The sequence below is a fragment of the Buceros rhinoceros genome, unplaced genomic scaffold (assembly GCF_000710305.1).
Source record: "Buceros rhinoceros silvestris isolate BGI_N320 unplaced genomic scaffold, ASM71030v1 scaffold16918, whole genome shotgun sequence".
In the NCBI taxonomy this organism is placed as follows: Eukaryota; Metazoa; Chordata; class Aves; order Bucerotiformes; family Bucerotidae; genus Buceros; species Buceros rhinoceros.
The window spans coordinates 30,968-58,796 of record NW_010428817.1 but is presented as its reverse complement, the minus strand read 5'-3'; the positions used below and the strand labels follow the sequence as shown (position 1 = coordinate 58,796).

At 38.3% G+C, this 27,829-nt stretch overlaps 1 protein-coding gene across 1 annotated transcript in view; it reads left to right on the top strand.

Moving 5' to 3' along the window:
* The window catches only part of RB1CC1 (RB1-inducible coiled-coil 1), a gene marked incomplete at its 5' end in the record, with an annotated part of 34,173 nt that extends 9,443 nt beyond the window's left edge, over window positions 1–24,730 (top strand). The window contains 15 exons of the mRNA XM_010142427.1: window positions 1,002–1,188; window positions 1,270–1,351; window positions 2,202–2,263; window positions 3,303–3,406; window positions 5,700–5,826; window positions 8,524–10,439; window positions 13,849–14,008; window positions 15,595–15,703; window positions 15,824–16,064; window positions 16,713–16,764; window positions 17,988–18,035; window positions 20,644–20,702; window positions 20,992–21,119; window positions 23,649–23,719; window positions 24,067–24,730. Of these exons, the coding sequence (XP_010140729.1) occupies window positions 1,002–1,188; window positions 1,270–1,351; window positions 2,202–2,263; window positions 3,303–3,406; window positions 5,700–5,826; window positions 8,524–10,439; window positions 13,849–14,008; window positions 15,595–15,703; window positions 15,824–16,064; window positions 16,713–16,764; window positions 17,988–18,035; window positions 20,644–20,702; window positions 20,992–21,119; window positions 23,649–23,719; window positions 24,067–24,144 (3,424 nt within the window). The remainder of the gene's footprint in view (window positions 1–1,001; window positions 1,189–1,269; window positions 1,352–2,201; window positions 2,264–3,302; window positions 3,407–5,699; window positions 5,827–8,523; window positions 10,440–13,848; window positions 14,009–15,594; window positions 15,704–15,823; window positions 16,065–16,712; window positions 16,765–17,987; window positions 18,036–20,643; window positions 20,703–20,991; window positions 21,120–23,648; window positions 23,720–24,066) is intronic.
* Window positions 24,731–27,829: the final 3,099 nt, after the last annotated feature.

Sequence of the window (27,829 nt, the reverse complement as noted above, 5' to 3'; positions counted from 1 at the left end):
AAAAACTAATGGGGGGGGGGGAGTGAAATCAAAGGGGTAAAAAAAAAAAAAAAAAAAAAAAAAAAAATTCAGCCCCCAAAACTGAAACAAGCACACAACACAACCCACTGTGTTTTCAGTCACACCAAAGGCTCTTCTGGCTTGTCTTCAGTAGCAGTTAGCAGCAAATGACCATACTGGGGAATCTAATAATCTGGAAAGAACGTAACTACATGTACTACATGTAAAGATTCTTAGAGAAGAATATTTTTACCTGATCTGGAAGCAGCTCCTCTGGTTTTAATTGAGGGTGGAGGTTTTCTCCCCATGAACTAGTCCAAATTCTTTCTGCATCCACAAACTCCTATTTCTCACAAGTTCTGCAACTTAACTGCATGTTGTGTGGAAAATGTACTTCCCTTTGTGTTTTCAGCTGGCGACTTGCTGGCTTTGTGTAATGCCATCTGTTTATTTCTTACTGCTCACTACTATGAGAATGTCAACTGTGCCTGTCCTGTAGTCTCCTGGTTAGGATGTTTTCCTAGTTGCTCAATGCTGACTTGTTTGTCAGTGTTTTGATCTTACTACTTTGACAGTATTCCTACCCATGGTATTTCTTGCTAATGCTTTTCAATAAGTATTTTTAAGATTCATAAATAAAAAGTAGTCTCTTCAGAGCTCTGGATGTACCAGCATTTTTTAATTCTTCTGGAGGAAGTTCCATTATCATTCCTCCTAAGTTTATGTATGCTAAGAGCATGTCAGAAACAATTCCTTAACTCAGATGCAGGTAAACATTCATTTTTTGTAAATGTAACGGCTCGCAGAAAAATACCAGGGAACTGCAAACTACTGACTACTGAATTCTGAATTGCTTGGTACTTCCAGGTAGCCTGTTGTTGTCCCCTGTGAAGTGATGTCGTTGTTCAGTTAATCCAGACACGTTGCTAATCTTAGCGAAATTGAAATGCAGAAAAGATGACTTAAGTTGTTGTCTTCTAAAGTGTGACCTGCTTTTGTAGGTGGTGTTGTTTTGTAATGCTTCATGCTGACCAAGATGGAGAGAAACTACAAGCATTGCTTCGTCTTGTAACAGAGCTCCTAGAAAGAGTCAAGGTTGTAGAGGCTCTCAGTACTGTTCCTCAGATGTACTGCCTAGCTGTTGTTGAGGTTGTGAGGAGAAAAATGTTCATAAAACACTACAGGGAGGTAAGTAGGTAAAACTTCAAGACCAAGCCTTTGTGTGAGTGTATAAATTAAGAACTAACTACATATTTTTCCCTTCCACAGTGGGCGGGTGCTTTAATAAAAGATGGCAAGCACCTATATGAAGCTGAAAAGGCAAAAAGGGAATCTTTTGGAAAACTGTTCAGTAAGTACTTTATCTTCTGTGAAATGAGAATTGAGGTTAAATGTGACCATGGTCCTTATAGTTAAAATATTTCATTATGTTGTAGTTTAAATACCTGTATATTTATTTACTTAAATAGGAAATGCACAAGCTGTGCCCGATGGTGCTATTAAGAACAAAGTATTTATCTACTAATTTTCCTGTTAATCAAATTAATGAGCTATTTCATAAAGATTTTCCAAGATACTACCAAAGTTCTCATTAGTTTAATGCTTGTAAGAGATAGGATTTCTATTTAGTATGTTTGAATGCGGTTTCTGTTTGAAGCCCGGTGAGCTCTACTGTACTTTAACACTTTTAAAGCCATTACTGTATATTGGGTATTGCTACAACTTCCTATGTACTACTTCAGAAGGGAAAAAAAAGAACAAAGACCCACATTTAAAGACCCTGGTCAGAAGTTTAAAAAAAAAAAAAATTGCTGGTGAAAGGAATTGGGTTTTTTTTCTGCAAAGTCTGCAACTTATATTTTGAATCAACTGCTAAAATAAGAAAACTGAGTGGAAGGTTATCAACGTTTTGGAAGGGAGATTAGTAAGAAGGAATTAGCGGTTAGCAGTGGGAGTTGAGGCTTTTGCAGGGGTGAGCAAAGCAAAAAGAGGCTTCAGTGAAGTGAGGAGTTCTTGGCCTGTGGGGTTTGTGTGGAGTTCTGTGGTCACCTGTGACTTCTATGTTGTCAAGAAATGGCAGAGATAGTAATGTTGTCAGATTTAGTTCAGCTCTTAAACTGCAGTAGCTTAATTGTCGTCTCTTGAGGCATGGTTGTATGTTGCATTTCTTTCTTTTAAATAACCATTTTTTCTTTGCCCAGGGAAGTCTTTTCTAAGGAATCGCTTGTTCAGAGGACTTGACTCCTGGCCTCCATCCTTTTGTGTATGTATTCAATATTTTTGGGTTTTACTTCATTTTTATGAACAGTACATTCATAAATTAAGAACCTAAACTTAATTCAAGCTCTGTGCCTGTCTGGTTGCTTTGACACAGATGACAAAAACTAGGAGCCAGTGTCCTTTGCTCTTTCAGGTGACCTATATTAACATTGGTTCATAATGTGCAGTGTGGTGGGAGAGGAAATGTCAACTCGATACTCTTTGTTAACAAGGCGTGTAGTATTGAACAACAAATTGCTATTAATGATCAGAAAAAAAAAGCTAGGAGGTATAATTTGATGGTCTAATCCTCTTCTGAATAACAGACCCATGAAATTAATCAGATGGGAAAAGCAAGCAAAAGGTTTTCACGTTTTTCTTTAATCACTGAATGAAAAACCCTTTTTGTCTCTTCATTGGCTGATAACATGAAGTGGTGTAAGTACAGGTGTAATCAAGCGTTGCCTGTTACCTTTGATTTCATACAGCTTGGTTAATTCAAGTAAGAAAACTCTCCCTGATTCTAATGTTGCCATCTTGCTTTGCCTTGTTTAACCTTTTCAGGTTCTCCTTTGCAGGTTTTTTTTTTTAAAGGCTACTGGAAAATAAGAATGCTGCTCAATTCAGTTTTCTGAAGGCTGGACTGAATTAATGCTTGACTGTATATTAGCAGAACAATATGTAAATCTTCAGTGCCATCTCTTATGCCTTAATTTTAACACATCCTTAATGTTTATGAAGCTTGGAAATAGGGAGGAAGTTGGACTAGATGGTTGTTGTAGGTCCCTTACAACTGAAATATTCTGTTATGCTGCTGCCTGAGGCACTATGCATAGAGTTAGTGGCTATAAATGTAAATTATGTTTTTAAGGGAGTGGGGCCTGACGTGATTCCTTTAAAAAGAGTATGAAATGTTTCAAGAGGGGGATCAGTTTAACACCAACTCTTCTGTGTTACTGATTAAGCTCTTTTTAATACTTCCTTAATTATCTTGATGGTTTTTTTACCTTAACAGTAATGTGTAAATTAATTTCTTAATACAGACACGAAAACCTCGCAGATTTGACAGTGAGCTTCCAGATATCTCATTAAATGACCTGCAGTTTTTGCAGTCTTTTTGTCCTTCAGAAGTACAGCCATTACTCAGGTAAACTTGTTAAACTTTGTGTGTTACAGAAATAGCTTCGCCCTTGTCCCACACCCTGCGGCCCTGCCCCCCTGCCAATTCATTTTTCATAAGGAACAGACAAGGGTGACTTTTAAGCTGATATAATTCTTAAGCAATGGCGTAAAATCTGACTTAATGCAGATATGTATTATCTCTGTGCTTCCTGTGCTCAGATGACTTGAACACATGCATTCTGTATTGAGATGTAAGGGATGTTGGATGTTTCTCTGAGCTGCCTCATAGGTAAAAAACAACAAAAAAATTGTTGTCAGTGTTAAGCTGAGAAACTCATAACTTTGTTTTGTCAGATAAGAATTAGATTGATTTGGGGTTTTTTTATTTGCTTTTTGACAAGTGGTATTCTGGAGGCAAAAATCCAAAAATTCTTTAGCCCAGCATGAGAGCAGAGATCTCTGTATTCAACTACTGCTTTTTTTAATTGATTTTACTGTAAAGTGTATTCTCCAAGTGCCTCTGCTGTCTATGGAAATCCATTATTTCGAGCAGAAACTCTACTTCCATGTTTATCTCCCAGCAAGGAGGCAGACATGCAAATGTAGGCAGGAAGGCTACTGTTTTGTCTGACAGGCAACTTGACAGGATTAGTTTCTTACCTAGAACTTGTAGATGTCTTGCTGGAAAAGCTGGCTGTTAGAGTGAGCTTTCAAACTCGTGTGTTTTAAACCTGAAGCAATCAGAGAAATGCCAACCAAGATAATAGGCAAGAAATAGGCAGTAGCAAGTTCTGTGTAAGGTCCTGACTAGGAGGAGATCTGTCTATCAGTATGACCACAGTCAGATGCTGCATGTATTCTTCATCCTTGTCCTGGAAGAGATCTCCAGTTAAAGATTAGCTGAGAATTAGGTTTTTTAGGCCCAAGACCTGGCAAAGGATGATCAGCTAAATCCAAAAGGAGGATGCTCTGCTGTCATCTGTCAGGTTCACTAACAGTATCAGCGCAACTCCTCTTACTGGTGCATGGTGCAGGAGCTGAATTCACTGTGGTTTTCACCTGTATTTTGTACGGGTGTTCTTTTTGATTCAGAGTTCCTGGCCATCCTTATGGTATTGCTGAAAACTGTAATATCATACTGCTGGTGTTCATCTGATTTGGGAGGTTGAGAATTCTAGTCTTTCTGGGAAGTTTTGGACAGAGTTCAGGATGAATTTTGCCTTGCTGTTGTCAGAAAACCAGTCACTGACCAAACTGTTAGAGTTGGTCCAAATTGTAGTGACACAGCTTTCCACTTGATGGCAACAGAGGTGGCATTACGACATGTCCCTCCTGGTTTCTGGGCTCAGGGTTACATTCGATGGAAATACTGATGATAGTTGTGGACTTACAAGTCAAGTGGGCAAAACTGTCACATGCTTTGGTGGACACTGAGCTTCAGAAGAAACTGTAGAGCTGTACTTCCTTTGGTATTTTCATTTAACATCTAAAGAGCAAGCAATGGGCAAACTAAAACCCAGCACAGGGTCTTTTTCTATCAGCACTGAACCTGATCCTTCTTTTTATTTACAGTGCTTCGGTCTTCTGAAATTGTGTGTTTGAGCAATTATCGAAACCTTAATTCTACAAGAATACACTGGATGCCACTTGCCCTGTATATTGAATAAAGAATGTGAAATACAATGAAGTGTAATCCGCTTTTATCATATTAGTTGAAATTATTTCAGTGAAGCTATTCCTGACCAAGTAAAAAATTCTGGATATACGGACTCTCAAAATTAAACATTGCTTTTCCAGAGGCTTAGAAAACTTGCAGTCAAAAGCTTATCTTGCAACACAGGCAATGTGATCACGACACATTAATCAATCTTTTAATTTAGGTTACTTGTCATTAAAATAAAACAGTAGAGAGTTAAAGGAAGAGCTAGATTGGAGAGAGTCCAACTGGAGAGAAGAACAGAATCATTTGCAAACACGAGTGCTTTAATTACCAATCTAATCACTATCAATTCTTTTCTGCTACTGTTGCGGTAATCTAGGTACTACTGGTAAATGTTTTGTTCCAAAGGAAAGACTGACATACTACTTCCACACCATTGTGTTTATCATTATCTGCTCCTTGAAAGCTCTCAAGTTCTCAATTTAAAACAAATACCAGGTGGTCTTAGTGGATTCTCCACGTAAAATAGATGAAACAGGGAGAGTACAAACCTTATACAGAAGGGAAGCTTAGTCTTGATGGAAGAGACATGTAATAATATATTTGAATATTAGTTTAATGATGTGGAGAAAAATCTTAATCCTATACTGTTTTTAAGGGTTCCCATACTTTGTGACTTTGAACCTCTTCACCAGCATGTACGTGCTTTGCATAACCTGGTAAAGGCAGCACAGAGTTTGGATGAAATGTCACAAACCATTACAGACCTGCTGAATGAACAAAAGGTAATTTTTTTCTTAATTTTGTTAACCAAGAAAGGAGAATATGCTATGCAAGAGTAGATTGTTCTCATATTATTGTTTTATCAACCACTTCGTAAAGAAGCTTTGTTTTTCCACACGTAAAGTTTAATTGGTCTCATAACTGCATAGCAGTAGTTTCCTTTCTAATCACATGGTAGTAAATATCCTGAGAAACTGGAGCTCTTCAACAAGTGAGTCTATCTACAGAATAGTCAAAAGATACTGAATATCTTTTAAACATCTAACAGATGCTTATAGCCCACAGAAACTGTAGAATTATTCTGTTAATGTTTCTGTTTTCTGCGTTTTCCAAAGCTGCTGCATGCAGAACGTGTGCATTTTGCCTTTGTGCTTTGGTCTGTTACTTCTCTAGATTTTTGCTTCCTAAGTCCTTTTGGCACTAGCAGGAGGAGAATTTAGGGCCTTGGTTGGTTGACCCCGCTAGCCTGAATATTGATGTGTCGCCCCCTGCTTTGTTGCAGTCCTGCCTTTCGGGGAAGGGAAGAAACGTGCCGTCTTTTTCTGTAGTATGGAAGGAACACACGGCAAAAAGATGTCTTCCTAGTTTCGCTCTCCTATCAGCAAATTCTTTCTCACAGAAACTGTTTCTGCCAATCACTTTTGATTGTTTCTGTGCGTTCAGCCTCCAACTTCTGTAACACACCAAATGGGGTCCTTTGAGCTTCTGACTGTAGCCCATCCCACTGAAACTCTGGTGAATTTAGCAATGCTTATAATTTCATGTGAAGGAGACTGCTTCAAACTGGGTTTCTTTAGCAGTTTTGTGGTAGAAAAAAAGGTGTAAATTTTTTAGGACTCTGCGTCATCCTCTACGGTGTAAGTGTTTGCATGCACTTTGCTGACTAGAACCATCTTCTGTAACTGCCAAGGTAATGGGTGTGCTCAATTTTGAATTAGCAAATTTCTGCTTAAACCAGAGGTCATGAAATCCTCTATCTGATGTGAATCCTCTATGAATTTCTTATTGCTCTGGGACTTGAGCAAGAGATTTACTGGAAGTCTTTCATTTGTGTAAAATATTTGATCTGGGCTGCTTTTTGTTCTGAAATATAGCAAATGTGTCATTTGTATCATGTATGTAATTTCTTAGATTTTTTTTCTCTCTTTATAAAGAGCCACTAAGAACAAGGATGTTGGGACCTGACCCAATGGAATGACTAAGAGAGGTGTAGATTTTGTGAGATCTGGGAGTTTTCTGAATGTACTCTTCCAAGAGACTGTGCTCTGAAATATAGAAGTCCACCCCCAAGTTGGAGCACCCTGAAATTTCTCTTGTAAGAAACCAGAATAGGGGCAGGTGTTCTAACAAATTATTTTTTCACTAAGGCTTGGAGTGTCAGAAGATTGTGAAGTAAATCAAAGGAGTAAGTTTTAGTTCAAAATATGCATAGTAACAGTAGAAAAATAAACAGGAAAGGTGCCTTACTTGTTCAAGGCTTGATCGTTTGTTCCTTTTGGTTGATACTTGCTTATCTGAGAAATTTTTATCAGCATCTGGCTGCACAAAAAAGATGTTTTCCAAATTAGGAGAAGCTGTTCTTCCCACTCTTCTGCTGTGCTTTGACCAGTTTGGATTCTTGGCTGACTCAGAAATGTCAAGTGCTTAGATAGATTTGAATAATTGTCTCTTTACTTAGAGTAAATTGCTTTGCACAGTCAGAGCTGGGCCATTCATGATGTCATCTTGAAAAAGCCCATTTCTGTGTGTAATATCAGTGATTCATTTGAACTCCTTTTTGGAATTGCAGCAAGTAGATCTTTCAGGGACATTTTTTCCTTCTCAGCGAGAGTGCTCCTGCTATCTCTTGGATGAAGGATAGGAGGTCTTTCTCTGTGGTGCTTTGTTCCACAGTTTTTTAAACTACGTTAGTCTGGGGCGGGGGGGTGGGGTGGGTAGAATTACTGAAATAATTGGAAAATTTTCTTATCCTTAATATTGCTGGGAATTTACAGTATATGAATAAAAAAGACACTCCTGAAAATGCCTGTGGCTTCATGCACCTACACATTCTGCTGGTGAACTGTGAGATACTGTCCCACCTTGGTGCAGAGTTGGCGATGACTGAATGTGTGATCCATATAGCAGAATGTTGCTCCTGTTCTCTCCTGGGAGACATTTCCTGACTACATTTATCACAGCAACGTTATTAGAACAAGGCTTGTAATCCAGCAACACTGAGAACTTAAAAATTAACTCTGCTTCTCTTCTCTGCTTTCTATTTGTTCTTCTTTGCTCTTGACTCCTTTTCCTTTGTCATCACAGCAATTACACTGCATGACATGTGCCCACATTGCTGCCTGTAGATGGTAAATAGACTAGATGGCAGGCACCAGCTTCTTGGGGAAATAGGTGACAGTAACCAAAGTCTTCCATGCAGTTTCAACTACTCAAGATGTGGCGTTTAACTCTTCACTACGTGGTAATGTGGTACTCTTAACTAGAGACCCAGCTCACAGCAGCCACTGCTTTTCTCAAGCTTACTCTGAATTTCTGCAAGTTTTACTCAGATTTTAGCCGTGTGTATTTTGGACTGTTACGGATAATAAGACTGACTTTTCAAGTTCTAGTTTTGCCTGGTAATTTTTAATCAATTTAAAATATTAGCAGTTTTGCTTATCACTTTGTTAAGTGTTTGTTTCCTATTTTATAACTCCTAGGCCTCCAATAGTCAAGCATCGCCACAATCTGCTACCACACCAAGGATGGAAAGTACAACAGGAGCCGCAATTGCTACCTCGTCAAGAACTCCTCCGTCGCTCAGTCTTCAGGGTCCCCTGTGTCCTCCTGTGTGTCCCCCAGCTCCTTTAGAAGAATTGTCTCCGGACAGCATTGATGCTCATACATTTGATTTTGAAACCATCGCCCATCCCAACTTGGAGCAGGCTCTCAAGCAAGGATCTCTAGACTTGGATTCCTTAGCAGAAAGTCCAGAATCTGACTTTATGTCAGCAGTAAATGAATTTGTAATAGAAGAAAATCCCGCGTCTCCTAATGTAATAAGTGATCCACAGAGTCCAGAAATGATGGTGGAATCTCTTTATTCTTCAGTTATCAATGCAATAGACAGTAGACGTATGCAAGATACAAACTCTCGTGTGAAGGACGTTTCAGTAGAAAATGCACCTCTCAGTGTTTGTGTGGAGAAGTGTAGAGTTATTGCCCAGGACTCGAAGGTACATTTAAGAGATATAAAAGAAGATCTTTGCCACTTTAGAACACTTGTACAGAGAGAACAGTGTGACTTTTCTAACTCTTTAAAATGCACTTCGTTAGAAATAGCAAATACTATAGAGAAGGTAAAACTTTCACTTGAAAAAACACTAAAAGATAAACATCAAAAAGAACTGCAGTCTTTGAAAAGTGAATATGAAACTAAAATTAATAAATTATTGGAGGACGGTGAAGAAAATAAGAACAAGATTATAAAGTTAAAGGGTGACTTACTAGGCCTCGAGGAAGTTCTTCAGAATAAGAATGATGAGTTTGCGATAGTGAAAAACGAGAAGGAAGCTGTAGTTTGTCTTCAGAATGAGAAAGACCAGAAATTACTTGAATTGGAATGCCAAATGGAGACGCAAAGTTGTGAAATCAAGGAACTGCGACAGTCCCGTGAGATAGTACTTGAAGACTTGAAAAAACTTCACGTTGAAAACGATGAAAAAATGCGGCTCCTGCGAGTAGAACTTGAGAGCTTAGAGCAAAGCCATTTAAAAGAACTGGAAAACAAACTACAAGCGAAGCATTTGCAGGAGTTCGAGAAGGTGCTAGCTGAGCACAAGGACTGTTTAGAAAAATTGAGAAAAGAGAACCAGCACAGATTAGAACAGATGCAGGAGTCTCACGCGGTAGTTGTGCGAGAGAAACAGCAACAAGTAGAAGAGTTACAGCTCAAGCTTTCTGATCTGTCTGATTTGAGGTGCAAATTAGAAGTCGAACTTGCCCTGAAAGAGGCAGAAACGGATGAAATGAAGCTTCTTTTGGAAGAAAGCAGAAACCAGCAACAAGAGACCTTAAAATCTCAGATTGATAAGGAGACTGAAAGCTTGAAAAAGGAGATAGATAAATTAAACAATAAAATACAAATGAGCAGTGATGAATATCAAGTAGGCTTATCAGAACTAAGGACTCTGATGACAATTGAGAAAGATCAGTGCATTTCTGAGCTAATAGACAGATACGAAGAAGAATCAAATTTGCTTAGAACTGAACTAAATAAAGTAACACTTCTTCACCAAAAAGCTTCTGAGGCAGAAAAAAGACTTTCAGAGCAAATAACGGAACTACAAAGTAAGTTAGAGTTGGAAACAAATGCCCTAGAAAAGGAAAAAACAGAAAAACTGTCTCTCTGTGAGCAACAGGAAAAATATGAAGCTATTATCCGTAAGCTTAAGGAAGAGAAAGAACTGTTAGTGTCTAACCAAGAACAAGACAGGCAGTTGCTCATTCGGAAGCTCAATTGTGAAAAAGAGGATGCAGTACAGACTGCTTGTAAAGAGTTTGAATTACAGAGGGAAGCTGCTGAAAAAGGGCTTTTGGAAAAAATACAACAACTTGAGATGCAAGTAAATCGGAGGTACTGTAAGAATTAAATTACTGTGTTTTCCTAGTATTTTAAAGCAATTAATATGGTATATTCATGATGTGCTATGCAGCAAGTAAAATTCCTATGTATTTGTAATGGTGTGCGTCTGGGTTGGTTTCTCTATTCCAGTTTCAAGTTACTTCTGTTTTATAGGTAGTGATACTCCTGTGTCTGAATGTCTTACACAATATTTTTTCCAGACAGCAATGAAGATTTTTATATTTCGGTCTTGTAATGTTACACTGAAGGATTGTTTCCACAATAGCATGTTGTTTGACTGTACGCTCTTGTTGGTGCTAACGGTGGCATGAAAAAGTGTGTGGGAATAATATATGTGTGTGTGTATATGTGTGTGTGTGTGTGTATTTGATCAGCTGAGAACTATCCCGTGGCCAGTTGGACTTCCACTGACTTTAGGTGCCGTGCTTATGTATTTCAGGGTCTTTAGTTTGACCTTTATACTGAAACACACATGGGCAACATCATTTTAAAGAACATCCTAACACGGTTTTCCATTGTTAATTTCTGCAGTGTTTTTGCATTTTAGAAAAGATATATTTTCCCTTGCTGTAAATGCCTAGAATTACTCTTTCTGTCTTCTCGTATCTTACTAGTTCGTAATGCTGTCAGCAGAGTAGATAATGGTGTTCTAGAATGGAAATAGAAGAATTTTTCCATGTGACTGCTGCTTAGAAACAATATTGTATCTCGAAATGCCAGACTTTGTCATTTATATTCTTGTAGTGGGAAGGAATGCGGCGGATAGATCCTGTTTGAACAGTGCCTAAACAGAGCGTTTTCTTTTAGGTATTACACCATACTAAGTATGTGAAATGGGAAAAGACCAATAAAATGGACAGAATGAGCGTAAAAGCCAGCTGAGTACTGCAGAACACGAATACAGACTTAAGTTGGCGTTTACCTCTTGGTTGTCGATGTAATGTTAAAGCGAGAATCGGTTACGCAGAGAGTCCAACACGTGTGCACTGTTCGCTTACACGGAGCAAGGGAATTGTGAATATCCGCTTCACTTGAATTGCGTGTTTCAAGTGAACGGGCAATTTTGCGATGTGAACACATCCATCGTAGGCGTGATACGGTGTTGTATCAGCGTCTTGTGTTTTGTGTGGCAGCGTGTAAATAATACATCAAGATAATACTGTGGTTTTTTAATTAAGATTGGGATATAGTGAAATGAAGAATAAAATTTTTTTTCCTTGATGAAATAAGGTGAATTGAGGAGAAAAAAGATAAAGTTTATGTTCTTTTCATGAGAATTGATGCACTGTGGAAGCTTTAAACTTGACTCAAGTAGAAGATGCAGCTGTGCCATCAGACCATCCACACTTAAATTTGAACCATCTCTGTGCACAGCCATGTGTGGTCTTACACAAACAAGATAAGAGAGAGTAATGTATTTCAAAGAAATATTATCTGCTTCAGTCTAAAGAATATTAGTACGAGTTCTGTCAAGTAATTCCATTTTCGATGTGATGGGAAAACATGTACTGCCTCCAAAGGCTCGTTCTTACACCTTCAGTCTGCTGTCAGGTTTTTTCTCTAGGAATAACTACGTGCTGTGTTTTATCTCCAGAGGCCATATATGGTCAGTGAGGCTGTCCTAGCTGTTTGGGTTTTGAGTTCCTAAACCCCCCAGCCATGTCAGTAATTCCAGTTGAGTTGTTATCCTCACACAGTGATTGTTTAGCTGTTAACTTGTAATGGTAGAAATCAGATTTTATTTGGCAGGTGCCTATATGTTTGTCAGATAAATGTTCTCTGGAAGATACGGACAGGAAGAAGAATTGTTCTGTTCGACCTGCATGTTCCACTGGTATCACTCTGAGAGCTTCAGTTGGCTTTCAGAGCTCTTACTTAGTTTCTTACGGGCTTTTCGAGTGCTTAGCTCTGCGCAGTAGTTTGTATCTTCAGTATATGCCCTGTAGTAAAACACGATGGTGACAGTTAAGAACTGGTGAAGCGCCACCATCTTTTGCAGAGGAACAATATCTTTACCTGGCTGCCATGTGCCAGCAGTCTGTAGTCCAGGCAACCTATGTGAGAGGCAGTTGATACCTGCTTTGATTTAGTGCAGCTTTAGGTTTAGGCCAATGTATTAACTTGATTTTAGATAACCTGGAATAATATGAGTGGGGTTTTGTCACTTGTAAAGTAAGGTGCAGGCATACCTCTTCTTTACGCTCCTCGGACAAACTTGTCCTGTGCTTTCCTGACTTGATAGGGAGAATTGCTGACAGAAAGAGAGGTAGGTGAGTATGTGCTGGTTCATATGTTAAAGACAAGACTCTGGCAAAATGGCTGGAACTGGTCATTTAATGCATGCCTGAACTCCCAGTATGCAACGACTGGAATTTTAGGTTCCCTGTCTCTTCTGCAATTCAGTTTTCTTTCACATTCTCGGTGCTGAATATTTCTGGTGTCTCTGAGGTTCCGTAGCCCTTAGGAGAGAAGCTTTGTGTTGTGAAACAAGATGAATTTTTGGAGCATTTCTAGCATTAGGAGATAGTTTTTGTGAATGTTAGTATACTAACTCACAGCATTTTGCATTCAGCACAGCTCACTATTAGAAGATGATGCCTCCAGGCTGCTCTGACTAGAGAAAGCGATTGACGTGTACATGTAGACTGCGAGTCGGCTTTGGGGGATTTTCTTGGTATTGAATATGATTCTGCTGAAATTTAAAATTATACAGGTTTTTCAAATGTTCCCTAGCAAAATGATGTCTCTATCCCTGTGTTCTTCAGTGGTGGTTCCTAATAACTGGAACCAAAACACAGAAGAGTGTAGTTAATGCTTTTGGTTCAGTGATGGAAAATATTTGGCCTATGTAATATTGCCTGTTTCAAGGGTTGTTTAAGGTCTTTATCCTTCCTGCCTTGATGACTGTTGATGCTTTCCTTTCTTTATGATCATTACTACTGTCCTCCAGATTCTACAGCCCAGAGTTTGTTTCGTGTCTGGATTCCTTAACATCAGATTGATTGCTGAATTGCTTAATTATGTAGTAGTCCTAGAGGCTTTGGATTTTGACCTACTAAGAACCTTCAGGGAGTCGATCGTCACTGTTCCTCTCTTCACTGCTTTCCACAGCTTCTGTTATGTTAGAGAAGTGAAGACAAAAACCTCCTTCCTCAGAAAACTTTAAACCTAGAGCTGGTGTAGTATGCTAAAAACCAGAATGCCCAAGAGTAAGAATTTGATGAGGTGCTCATGGTTAAAAAGTAGAGTTGAAGAATGATGTAATGACTTAAAATACATATTTATTGTTTCAGAAAAAATGTCTCAAAAAACCTTATGATTTGTTCTGTCTTTGCTTATTTCGTGTATACTGATACTCTGTATACACTGCAAATTTAAAGCCTAAACATTTTCTTTCAAGTCCTCCCACTGAATCATCTGCTGAATCAACCTTGGTTGCTGAACTTCAAGAGAAGCTTCAGGAAGAAAAAATGAAGTTCTTAGAGCAACTTGAAGAGCAAGAGAAAAGAAAAAATGAAGAAATGCAGAACTTCAGAACATCACTCACTGCAGAACAGCAGGTAAAGCCGGTTTATTACTTTTGCCCCCATGACAATTATGTGTTCTTTCTCTGGTTTTTTTTGGACAACACAAAATTCTTTGAAATATTAATCAATTTGGAATGCTGTTTAATGGCTTTTAAACTTTATTAGCCCTAGCAGGTGGCATTTGAGGTTCAAAGCAAATGTTATAGTTTACGTAAACACTGTGTACTCCACACCTTGATAAAAATCATATTGCTCTGGATTAATGGTTTTATCTGTATCCACACATTTTTTCCTTTCAAAACATCTTGAATCTCTCAGATTCTGGAGATGAGTCCTCAGTTCTTAAACTAAATCTGTTAGTAACAGCTATTATCTGCAGCTTTGCATTTAAGCACTAAGAAAGGATTTTCTGTTTTAAGCACCTCTAATTTAGCTGTGGTGGGATCAAGTAAGGACAAAGAGACAGTGGAGTGATCAGCCAGCTTCGTGAATGAACACTATGAATCACTTGATGTGGAGAGCAGAAAACTACAGACAGTTGCAAAGAAAGGAATAGTTTTGAGATTTTGGGACTGAAACATTAATACCGAATTGAGCCTTACATGGTAAATCAGATAGGAATATTTCATCTGTGATGTTGGTAACCATAATATTTCTTTTCCATCAGAATATGCCTTCATATGCCACTTTTCCTCATTATTTAATAATATTCCTCATTTCTGCTGCATAGAATGAAAGGGGAGGTTCTTGAGCATTAACAGCAAATTCCAGGGAAAGATGGAACCTTTCATTAAAAAAAACAAAACCCACCCAAAAAATCTGAACAACTGTGTAGCCTGTATAGATCAAGACAATCTTAAAATTCACCCCAAAAAGTGAAATCATAATTTAAAATATCCTTTTAATAGATGGCGGTCGATAATTTTTGTCTGTCTGTTCAGCACGAGTGGAAGAGGGGTGAGGGCACAGTGGTTAGTAGAAGGACTGAAGCAGCAGAAAGATTTGTCAGCCTAATATGGAAGGATACGCCTGCCTCTTATGTGCGGTTATTCAAGCCATTAGCCAGGATTCCTGTGTGTCTGCTGCATTAATTAATTGTTCACCGAGGGATTAATGCATGACTTAATGTATTTTTAATTCAGGTTCTAGCATATTATTCTAGTTTAATAATGATCTTTTTTATTACATGTGACACATCTCAGTGCAGCGCAGCTTTGTCTTAATAACCACTTTAATCCTTAAAGTAACTGTTTTTAATATCAAGCATGCAACTGTCAGACATTAACTGGAATACAGAGCATGATGTTTAAAAAAACCCCAAGAACTTAAATTATTCTTCTTGGTTTTATAATTATACAACACGTGTATATTGGGCTCGGGTGAACAAGAGGGATAAAAATGTAAAATAAAAATTGTTACAGAGAAACCACGAAACAAAATGTGCAGACATGTTATTTCTTCACCAAAGTAATATGTAAGCAAGTTTAATCTTTGTTTAATTATCATTTAGGAAGCCAGTATGTGTGATACCTCTTGTACTTTTTTGTTCTAGTGATGTATTTTGCGTTAGGTTTATACAGCGCATTTTTTATTTTAGTTATCCTTCTTTCTGGTTTCAGACCAACTTTAACACTGTTCTGGCAAGAGAGAAAATGAAAAAAGAAAGCATAATTAATGATCTTAGTGACAAACTAAAAATGCTCACACAACAGCAAGAAAAAGATAAGGGTAAGCAAAGTTCTGCAGAAGTATTTCTCTTTTCCAGTAGGGCAGTTCCGTGCACCGCAGACGGATTTTGACCCTTAGTGCTGCTGTTATTAAAATAATTTTTACTTACTTTTGACATAGATTTGATTGAAACACTTTCTGAAGATCGAGCTCGCTTACTTGAAGAGAAGAAAAAGCTCGAGGAAGAAGTTAATAAACTGAGAAGTAGTAGTTTTTCTCCATCAACCTACTCTGCAGCAGCCTCAGAAGCCTGTGGAGCCTGTGCAGCTGATCTCCCCGCTGACGCAGAGAGGCTCGTGTCTGACATTGCAGCTGAAGGGCGACTGGAGTCTGCGATGGAGACCAGCATGATGGCAGTGCAGTAAGTGTGAGGCGTTGTAGTAGACACTCACAGAGCATCCGCTCGCTTTGTAAGTGTGTGCTCTTGGGTGTTGAAGTACAAAGGAGCACGTTGAAGGCTCTTCCTTCAGTATTCTTTTGTGTGTATGTGTTCAATTGTGGTGTCTCAGTCATCAAAAATGTGTAGTTTTGATGAAGTATGCAACTTCAAGGTAAAACTTGGCCCCGCGACTGAGATGAGAAAATAGACCTCAGTTTATATTGTGTAAGTCAAATGGGAGAAGGCCAGTCGTGAGAGTGAATGAGCTGGGTGGCTGCGTGTTATGGGCCTGTCTTCTGAGCTGCCTCTCAATGAAAAACAAACAATTTCTGACTGTTCACGTGTACCTCTGCTGTGAGACAGCCTAATGATATTCCCTGATAAAGAGGATGGAGGTTGCTTGGGAGAAATGAGGCTGAGTCCTCAGGTTTCCAGACCAATTCTGCGACTCTGGCTGATGAAGCAGCCGGGATGGATTGATGTTTTGTGTTACTGGAGAGAAGGGCAGGTACTCAGCACCTCTTCCTTTGTGTAACCTCTGAATATTAGTACTGGCAGCAGTGATGTACCAGAACGATGACTGAAAAACAGTTCATTTTTAACCTATGCATTTTCTTCTTTCTCTTTTAGTGAAAATGTCCATATGTCCGAAGAGAAACAGAGGATAATGTTGTTAGAAAGAGTGAGTAGATTGATTGTGAAGTTAAGCATTCCTAACTAAGTACTTACTATTAATGATATTGATATGTTTGAAGGTGTCCTGTGGTCAGTTATATACTCTGATGCAATATAGTATCTGTAAGGCTTATAAATGTTATTCCAGGGAATGTTGTTTTCGTTGTACTCATTTTGGATCAGTAGAATTTGAAGCAATTCAAAATAAGTATCTAAACATTTTATTTGGCCTAGTTAAAGTTTGTTTTTTCTCTTTATGTAGGCTTCAGCTTGAGTAAGTCAGGTGTAATAGTTCTCCTTAGGAGTGACAGGCCGTTGATCTAGGGAATTTCTGTAGCAAAAAGTAAAAAGGTTTGATTACTTTTTCAAATTGAGGCATCCAAAGCAGCTGGACAAGAATTGTGACTGATTTACCTGTTTCTCTAGGAAATTAGTAATTTCTCATCTTAGGCTGCTTTACGTGGATCAATTTAATTCTGCCTGGGGTGTGTTATAATCTTGATGGTATTGCTTCTGTAAAAAGCGAAATAACGCTTGTTATGAATGTGCTTAAAATGACAATTTTCCGAAGCAATCGTCATGCTCCTGTAGGCTAGAAATGTAAGTTTATACCTCACCCTCCCGCTTCTCCCAAATACATACCTTAAATCTTCTATTTTGAGAATGGCTTTCAGTGTACACTGAGTAATTCTGATGAAATAAACCTTGTTATTCTTGGTGAAAGGCTAGACTAACCCTTAGCAGTTACACTGGAATCTTTCACATTGCAGTAATCTGTAACTACCCAGTGGTATCTAATTCCATTCCAGTTGCCTTTTTCTTGCCTTTTCAAAGTTGACTTTAAAGAGGGTCTTCAGCTTTCAGCTTTTTAGGATCACTTAGACTAAAATCTGTGATCACTTAGAGAATGTGTGTTTTCTAGTAACGGATTGTGGCATTGCGTGGTGCAAATGGCTGGATTTTTTGACTAGGAGCGCTTCCATGCTTCATTCTGTCATCTGCTTACAAAGGATTTGTCATGGGCAGAAGCTAAAAAATAGTAATATATCACAATTCTAATTGCTAGACTCAAATTTTTTCCTGTTTTTGTTCAAAAGATGGTTTGATTCTGTTTCAAAACTGAAAGCTGTAGTAAATATCTCCATAGAATAAGTAGCGTATATAGTGTATATATATAGTAGTGTAGTATATACTGTATAAATCAGTTAATCAGATAAATTTTTCTTTCAGACTTTGCAGTTGAAAGAAGAGGAAAATAAGAGATTAAATCAAAGATTGGTAAGTATTTGTGCAATGTGTGTTTTAAGCCTCATGACAGAATAAAAGCTGACGATCAGCCATTGTCTGAGACACTCAAATAATAGTGCTTGTGGAAGGAAGAATGCAGTGGCAGAGTTCTCTTGATTCTGTGTTATCAATCCTTCTATTTATCCACGGTTTATCCTTAGTTTAGTGGTTGGGCTGGCCATGGAGATCTCGCTTTCAGTGACGGGGGATATCTAGGAGTTTGGTAGGTACTGCTGTCTGGGTAGCTGCAAGTTATATTTCAGAGCAAATGGCTTTAGGTTTCTCCAGTAGGAGCTGCCGTTTTTCGTAGGATTTTCATTGGACATAGGATTATCTGGGACAGGATTGAAATTTACTGTATAGTTTATTCCTGCTAAATACTTCAGATATGAAATTGCAGTTTTTTTCACTTTCCATTTCACATTGAAGCCTATAGATAATAACACTGTTCGTGCAGCGCGTAAGAAAATTGCAAGATATCCAAAATCCTTTCTAAAGATTTTTTTATTCAGGATGTCAGTGAAGTACACAGAAGGTATTTCAGTGGAATTTTTGCAGTAAAACTCAAAACATGCAGGACAGAGTTCTTAATCCCTCCGTAGATTTCGTGAATTAAATTCGTGATCTCTTGTCATCTTGGAGTAAAATGAAGTTGAAGAAAACATGGTGGTGTACAGGACAAATACAAACTTCTTTTTGTTATGATTAATATTTAACATGATTTACTAATTGGCAGCTCATTGGTGTCTGAAAGTTCAAAATTGGTTTCTAAATGGGCATGGAAGGAAAATCTTTTCAATTCCTTCTGTATAAATTAGTTATTTCACAGATAAAATAAATTCTTTTTATTTCTTGTTTCTTCATCCTTCTTTCCTCCTTCCCAGTATGCTTCAAAAACTCGACTATACATCAACACTTGAATATCAATATTTATGTCTATTGAGCCACTTCAGATAAGGAACCCAGAGTTTCTGCACAGTAAAAAAAAAAAAAAAATTGAGTTTATCGGCTTTTGCAGCACTAAAAAAAAAGCTCCTTTTTATACCAAGAATGTTATTACAGCATTTTTATTATTTTATATGAATTACTGAGAAATTACTTTACACACTTTTTGGTGTGTAAAGGCTATTAGAACTACTCAAACATTCTTCACTGAGTCTTAACATTCTTATTTGTGCTGTTTTTCTTAGTTAGAAATGAATGAAAAATACAGAAGTCAAGCTGGTTTGCATTTTAATTGAAGACTTCTTCCAGTTTTAAAAAAACATTAGGAAAATCTTTGGTCTGAGGAGAACTCTCAAATGCTTCTGTGAATCTAAGCAAACTGTAACCATTTGACAACTTTCATGTTGTCAGCTTTTTCAAGAAAGAAAAGTACAATGCAAATAAGTCCAAGAAAAGTAGTCTCTAACAAAAAAAAATCTGAAGTTGGAGCCCATAAAGAAAACCGCTCAAAGCGTCAGGAGACACTGAGAGCTGTTTGTGTCGTGCTGTGCTCGGTTTGGACTCATCCGTTGAAGAGATGAGCAAAACGAGCTGTGAAATCAAGCTCGTACTGAGCTGATGCTGTTCCTGGGCAAGCGGGAGGGAAGACTGACAATGGGAAATATGCTGTAGGTAACAGGATTTGAGAGAGAGGTGAAAAATCATGTGCTAAACTCCAAGTGTGAGTAATCTGGATTTCAGTAGCGTGTATAAACGGTCCAGGAAGTCAGAACGTATGGAAAAAACTGCACGACATCTAATCAGAGTTCCTACAGGGCAATTATGGGTCCTCCTCTGTGAGGAGGTAACCGAGGGGTAATGAAACGTGTACATTTACATTAGACCCGCTTCTCTATCCGCTTGCCTCTACGTGGGCTGTGTGTCTCTGGATGTACAAAGTAGCGTTACCCATTTTTTTATCACAGTTACTGTAGGAAGTGTATGTACACTTAGATTCATTTTTAGATATAGTTTATCCTGTTACAGTTGGTTCGTGTGCCGGTATTAATTTAAACAGATTTAAATGCAAATATAATGCATATAGAATTACATCCAGAGCTTTACATAATCGAGCCGTTGTTCAGTCTTGACTCCAGTTTTATTCCAGGGCGTGTCTGTTAGAGTAAACTTTGGATTACGTGACAGTCCTTAGTCAAACGGAGACCATACTGAGTTGAACATACAGAGTTTAATTGCAATAAACGTGTTCAATACCTGATGTTCTGCCAACAGCCTTTTGTAGAATGGCAGTGCTTCTGTGTTAGAGTGCACAATGGTATCATAGGTCTCGCATGTGCTGAGGACAAATCTTCACTGGCACTGGTCTGGGAGGCAATTCTCAGTTTTAACTAATGAGGGAGAAGTCAGTTTTGTATGAAATTTCATAATTGAAGGTAGCTGTTTAAAAAAGAAAAAAACCCACACAAAAAACCAAACCACCAAACCTGCTCCAGAACAGGGTGACCAAGTCTCTTTTCTTGAGTGAGTAGAAGATCTGCATGAATAGACACTTTGAAATCAGTAAAAATGATTTGTCTTACTCATATGATATTACCTGCAACATACGTTTCATCATCGCTTGCCAATACTTTATAGCTTTTATCTTTTCTTATAGATGTCCCAGAGCATGTCATCAGTATCTTCAAGACATTCTGAAAAAATAGCAATTAGAGAGTGAGTACACGTTAATTTTCATACCAACAGATGGATATGCCTTCAGTAGTAACTATGTAGCTGAAGAATGTCACGATTCTGCCCTTGCTTTGTGGTGAAAGGACACATAGATCATCTCTCTAGTTTAGCTGTAAGTTATCGAACCATCCCAGCGTGTGTAGTGCTCCGTTACATCTAAAGAGAACTTTTACCTCCCTTCAAGCCTTCAAAATTGAGGTGTAATAATATAGTTTTAAGCTTCTATGCTTTTTTTCAGTGAAGTTCCTTGATTTGTTTGTTCTTCCTCCAGTTTTCAGGTTGGCGATTTGGTTCTGATCATCTTGGACGAAAGGCATGACAACTACGTGTTGTTTACTGTTAGTCCAACCTTGTACTTCTTGCACTCGGAGTCTCTTGCTGCACTGGATCTCAAACCAGGTGAGTGTGGTAAGTGTCAGACTACTTCCCATTATTATCTTCTTCTGCAAAAAACGCTCATCATTTGGTGTTAGATAAATATATGTGATAAATATGAGAAGCATGGAATATAAATAGAGGTCAGTTGTCTTTGTAGCTTTTGCTAGTTATTTTGATGCTAAACATTTTAAGGCAGAACATTTTAAATAAAAAATTTGTATAGAAGTTAGTATCTTGGAAAAACAGAGGAAAATATCAGCATCTTCAAAGCAGGCTGGAGGTCGGTCTCTTCTCTCAAGTAACAAGCAATAGGGTGAGAGGAAATGGCTCGAGTTGCACCAGGGGAGGATTAGATTGGACGTTAGGAAAAAACTCTTCACTGAAAAGGTTGTCAAGCATTGGAACAGGCTGCCCAGGGCTGTGGTAGAGTCCCCATCCCTGGCAGTGCTGGGTTAACAGTTGGGACGTAATGATCTTGAAGGTCTTTTCCAACCAAAACAATTCTGTGATGCTAGGCTGTTAAAAAAACAAACACAACAAAAACCACCAAGAAAACAAAAAACAAAACCAAATAAACAACACAGTGAGTCAAAATGTCAGTTTTGTAGGAATACAGAGTGTGTGAGCGTGTCTGTGGGGAAAACATTCCCATAAGGCTGCGTAGCTATTCAGTAGCACGGAGAACAGCAGGTAACGGTGTAGCTCTCAGGCCTATTTTTATGTGGATTTGTGTTTTCAGTGCCTGTTTGTGATGAAGTAAATACGAAACTCAAGGTAACGTTTCTGTCAAAACTGCATGCTCTGTTATTACTGCTTAATACCTGATTTTATGATGGTCTTTGAAGATTGTCTCTGGATAAAGATTGTCCTTTGTAGCTCATCTTCTGCAAAGTGACTGGAATTAACCCGAACCCACATCTGAAATAACAAAATATAGACCACAGTATACTGGATTTGCAAGCAAAGATTTTACGGATAGGATTTTTCTAGACAATTTAAATGGTGTTTAGGAGTTTTCAGAGAAGAGTTTCTGTATGTTTTGCTGATGTTCAGGTTGATGGCACACTTGCTTTCATCTTCCCTTAACCTTTAGGGGTTTTGTTGGCTGCTTTTGGCAGCTGTGTAAACTTAAAGATGAATACTTCAATTTAAATGAGGAAAAAACCTGTTGCTTTGCACTAAACTATGCACTACATGAATCAGATTCATGAAAACGTCTTTAAACTGTATTTTTTAATTTTATTTTTAACTGTATTTTAAAATGTATTTTTTTACAAGCTCACCTGAGCTCCCAAATTTGCAGTAATGTACCAACAAGCACATACCAGGTTGTTAATTCTGTATAAATCCACCTACAGAATTCAGTGTCAGGGGTGCAGGTTATCACAGGTTGTCTCTGCTGACATTCAGAGCACTTAGAATGCTCTGACAACACAAAGTGGTTGAGGGCTGCATGGGTTCAGTATTGTCCCTTGTCTTTGTGATATGGAAGTTTTAATCTGCAAATGTAAGGAAAAAAACCCTGCATCTTTCTCACTATCTGAGTTGGATCAATAAAGTCTGTCAGCCAAGCAAATTGAAAAAAAACTTAAGATTTTTAGTAATTTAAAAATTCCTTGTAGAGCATTTGGGTCAGACATGAATACTTTGCCCTGATTTGTAGGACTGTGGAGCAGAACAAAATTTGCTCCGTTTTCGAAAGCCAGATGAATCTTGAAGGGTAAGATGAAAGTTCCAGACTCTGGTTCTCAAGTGACTCGTGTTCTGGTCACTAGGTACGGCATCTCATGAAAGCGCGGATTTTTAGGACTATGCAGAGCAGTCGTGAGCTTTTCCTTCCGTCTCTTCTGATGTTTTCTTTGTGCTGTGGTTAGTGATAGTTAAAAAAGAGCAAAGCAGTAAATGAATATAATTTCTTGAAATACAAGACCAAGAAGCATTTCCTTACAGTTACAGAAAAGGACACAAGCTGGAAGTTTGTTTATACTCACTGTTGCTCCTTTGACCTGCTGGTGTATTACTGAGGTTTTTCACTTGTCTCGTTTCCGGACAGTATCAGGTTCTCTCCTAAGACTGCAGCCAAAACTAGCAGGCTTGTAGGGCTTTAGAATTATTGTCTATGAGTAACGAATTTCCATCACTAATACAGAAAATTAATCCACTAAGGGCAATATTAGCTGAGTACAGAAGCCCTTCTATTCTTTGAAATACACAAGAAATAGTCACCTTATATCAGACCAAAAGGTCAAGCTTGGATGAGAATAATTTTGAATCATTAAACGAATTTCAGTTTTCATTTGCTTTTGCATCCTCTGACATTAACTATTAAAACAAAAAATTTAATTTTTCATTTTTAAATTGTGTTTGAAAATGCCAGTGTCCTGTCTTGATATCTGAACTTATAAATTCTGACAATTTTTTTAAAAAAGGGTTTTTGAAGAATTTCTGCTTTCAATGAAATTTTAGCACATAATCTTGAACCATATTGAATGTAAAGTCCTGTTATACGTAGTCGACTGATCTTAAATCATAAATACATTGTCTCTTCAGCTTCAGGTGCATCTAGGAGACCATGGGTGCTAGGCAAAGTGATGGAAAAAGAATATTGCCAGGCAAAAAAGGTAAGGAAATAATAGTGGAAAATCATGTGATAAAATGGAGAGAAGGAAATAAGATCCAATGTTTGTAACAGTTGTGAAAACTGCTTTTTGCAAGGTAAGTGGGGTGAAAATCTTTGTGGGTTCTGCCCTTCTCGCTCTGTCTTTTAGTCGGTGAATAGCAAGAGAAAGGAAACTGGAAGGCGGAAGTGAGCAGTGCCTTGGGTAGTTGTGTCCATACTGCCCACGATGTTGCCGGACTCCAAAGGGTCTTGTAAATGCTGAGGGGGTGGGAATCAGTTTCTGCTTAAAAATTAAATCGGAGAAATAATCCTACATTTCTTGATGTAATTTGACTTTTTTTTTTGTAGGCACAAAACAGATTTAAAGTTCCTTTGGGTACAAAATTCTACAGAGTGAAAGCAGTACCGTGGAACAAGAAAGTATAACGCCACAAAATTTCAGTCCAGTCTGTCTCCATTCTTAAATTTTGACTTGTCCTTCAGTGCTTGTTCATCGCTCCGGATACCAGGCCATCTTTTTATACTGAGGTCACGTGAAAAACCCCATCATCGACATACTGCTTTTACTTTTTAACAGGTCACATTTTAGAAACAAGAATTTCGTCAAAAACTCTGGCCCTAACTGTTCCAGGTTGTTGGTTTGTTTTTTTTTTTTACCCAGATAACTTTAGGAGTGTGGACCAAATGCGTTCATTTTCTCAAAGGGCAACCCCATGAGACATGGTTCCTCGGCCATGTTAACTGCCTGTTAAATATTCATTAGCTTGTATCTAGATGTTAAATGTTAGTTGCCATTATTACCAGCATACGTCCTTTTGTGGAATCATTATCAAAGTACTTGCACTCTTTAACAGATTCTTTATATGTGTAAAATTCATCAACTATTTAAAGAGGAGTGTTCATTGCATGCGGATAATCATATAATTTTTCTTCAACATGAGTTTGCCTCAGTAGATGAATAAAAATAACTACTGCGACTTGTTTCATTACATGAAAATGCTCTTTAATGTTAAAAAACCCTTGTGATTTGATAGACTGATTGTGAAAATCAGTCCCAGTTAGATCTGCAATCTTCAAAAGCACTTTTGATGGATTGATGACACAGATTCTGAAGGGAAGAGCCCTGTGCTGTTTGGTCAGAGTGAAGCACTTGTTCTTCCCAACAAAACAGATATCTTGTATTAATCTATTTAGAAAAATCATATTGATGAAATTGTATTTCATGGTTGAGTTTCAGGAAAAAACTCATTGTACATTAACCATACAAGAGTCATTTAAGTAACAAATTATTGTAATTGTAAAAGACATGTAGAATTTTAAAACAATAAAGATTGTTTGAAACTGTATGTGTTTGAAGTATTTGTGTGCCTTTGGAATAGTGTCTGTAATACAGATTTCGTGTTAATCTGTTGCAGCTTCTCTCTGATTCCTCCCACGGTTTCAAGACGTAGAAATACAGTTTCTACAAAAGGCATTAATATTCCACAAAAATCAGGAATTACAGGAATTACCGTGTAATGATAAAGAATTTAAGTAGAGGGAAAATAATTTTGTCAGCATATTAAACGGATAAATTACATTTTTCACAACAAGTATAAATTTATTTTTTTAATAACAGTATAAAAATGTTTCATAAAGGTGTATGTAGCCAATGGCAAGTGAAATTCTGGATTCAACTCCGAGCTTATGTCGAGGGCTTAATCCATTCAACTGTGATTGATCTCAGAAGGTGTGCAGCGGAGGAGGAAAAGAGATAAAGTGATCACATGAAAATCTGCCTGTATGTTGCAGATAATATTCCTCCAGACTAACCACTTGAATACCCAGAGACGCCTGTACACGCTTAAACAACTTTGCGGTCAGATTTTTGTGGAATGCATGGGCTTGTAACTGTGTCACACCTTTGAAATAAATCGGAGGCCGCTGATCTCTGGAAAGCAGAGTGTCGTTTTGTCAAGTTGCATTCTTACCCGGTAGTTAAATTTGCTAGTTCATGTTCTGACTTGTTACAGGTACTCGTCAAAAAATCTGTCTTGTTCTCCCGGAACAGTGTTGCCATGGCTGAGTACTGCCAGTGCAGAGAACACAGATCTAGAGAACGGGCTTAAAGGGGGAAAAAATAGGATGTAATATGGTTTTTATCACTGAATTTTTGACTTGCAACGGAATGAGAATTCGGTTCTTGTCGACATTTGGTGCAGTTTTGTTCCTCTGGCCAGCTGAGTCCAGTGGTGTAAGAAGGTGCACTCGTAGCACGATTCACTCCTCCTAACATGCCAAGTGTGTGGAGGCCTCAGTATCTGTTATCCTGCTGACAAAACTTTCCCAGCCTCAGGTCATCTCCTTACTGCTCTGAACATTCTTTGTCCTTCAGGGACTCGTTATCTCCCACAAGCCGCCAGCCTTTGCGAAGAGGCACAGAGCCCTTCCGCTTCCAGGAGGGCAGTTACTCCTTGAGTAGCAGCAGTGGAGCTGTGTAGCAAGGTACAATCCGGCACTACACCCCCACTCTTCTGGTATTGAATAATCTGCCTCAAAGATCAGTAGAAGGCCCCCAGAATTTCCTCCAACAAGGAAACTCTGTGTTTGTTGGGTTCTTCTAAGGCCCATGGATCTCGCTACAGTGTGGATGACGTACCACAAAGCTGGTTGCAGGCTCTGGGAGGATGAACTGAGCTCAGAAGTGAGGTGAGTAGAGACCTCAATTTAAAATCAGAAATTCTTTTGTCTTTGTAAAAAGAAAAAAAAACCTGAGGTGTGTAGTCTTGCTTTATTGCTGCCCAGGTGAATGAATGTATGTGTATATATCTTTAAGCTTTTATGTGGACGGTAGCAGTGCTGATTTGGGCTATGAAGTTGCCTTAATATCTAGCTTAAGACAAAGGCGTAACTGACATTAATATAACTCAAACTCATGATCAATATATGAAAGTGAACTCGTGAATCACCCAAATAAATTGACAAAAATAAAGTGCTGTAATGCAAACTACGAGGGGAGAAAAAGTCCTTCTCTGCTGATATCTGCCACTTAAAAGAATACCAGGATGGAGCTGTTATTGTTACATGTCATCATATTTTTACGACATAAATAACCAGCAGTGGCTTTGGTTTTTAGGAATATTTGTCATGTGCTTCATTTTAGAATCTTTATGTATATTCAAAATGGAAATTCTGTCAAACAAACTCCTAACATATTCAGTAATGATTCTGAACAGTCATTGAAAAAAAATGTAGTTTACATATTTTTGTATGTCACAGCCTTACTAGTTCACAAAACTATGCTTGTTATGCCCCACCTATGCGTCTCGTCTTGCTCCACAGAAAACCTTTGTGTCCCGCCATACGATCCGGATCAGGAGCACGTTCAGAGGGGTGGGGGGGTGCTGGAGGATAGCCTCGATCAGATTTCTTGAATTGTTCTGTGCAGCTTCACGCTGGAGACGTATGGATTCCTGGAGAAGCCTCTCATGCCACTGCTAATATCTGTTTATTCCGTAAGTCTGGCCTTGGACGAAGGCAGCTGGATTTTTGAAGCGCAAAAAGGAGCGTGAATGCTGGAGAAAGCTGACTGAAAGCAAATGTTATGCTGCAGACCTAACACAAAAAGGAGGTGATCATTTAAAAGGGACTTTCTGGTTTTCAGTGTTCTTGGAAGACCAGATCCATCCGAGTCCTGGCACACACACGGCTTTTCGCACCGCTCCGCAGTAGGTCTCGAGCTTGCCCTCCTCCCGGTTCTTCTGAATCTTAAGACCCATCGTCTATGATTAGGGCCAGTTTACACTTAACTACACGTTTTTTCCTAAATGTAGTTATCATTGCACGTGTTGCGTAGCAGGACTGCGAGGTCTGCCCTCAGCTCTGCGGAATTACTTGGTGTTTTTGCCACACAAGTTTTCTCTGTGACGTAATAGCACGTCTTTTCTTGTTTTGTGGAATTTCAGCTAGAAGCCAAGCAGGCTGTAAACAAAATAGCAAAAATTGAGTGATGCTTATTCATTCCTAAAAATTTTTCATGAATAAATGATAATGCAGGGAATTATTTTCTAGTGCCAAACTGGTAATTCTAGAAATAGTGTTGACCATACGCAAACTCCGTTGCCTTGTCAAG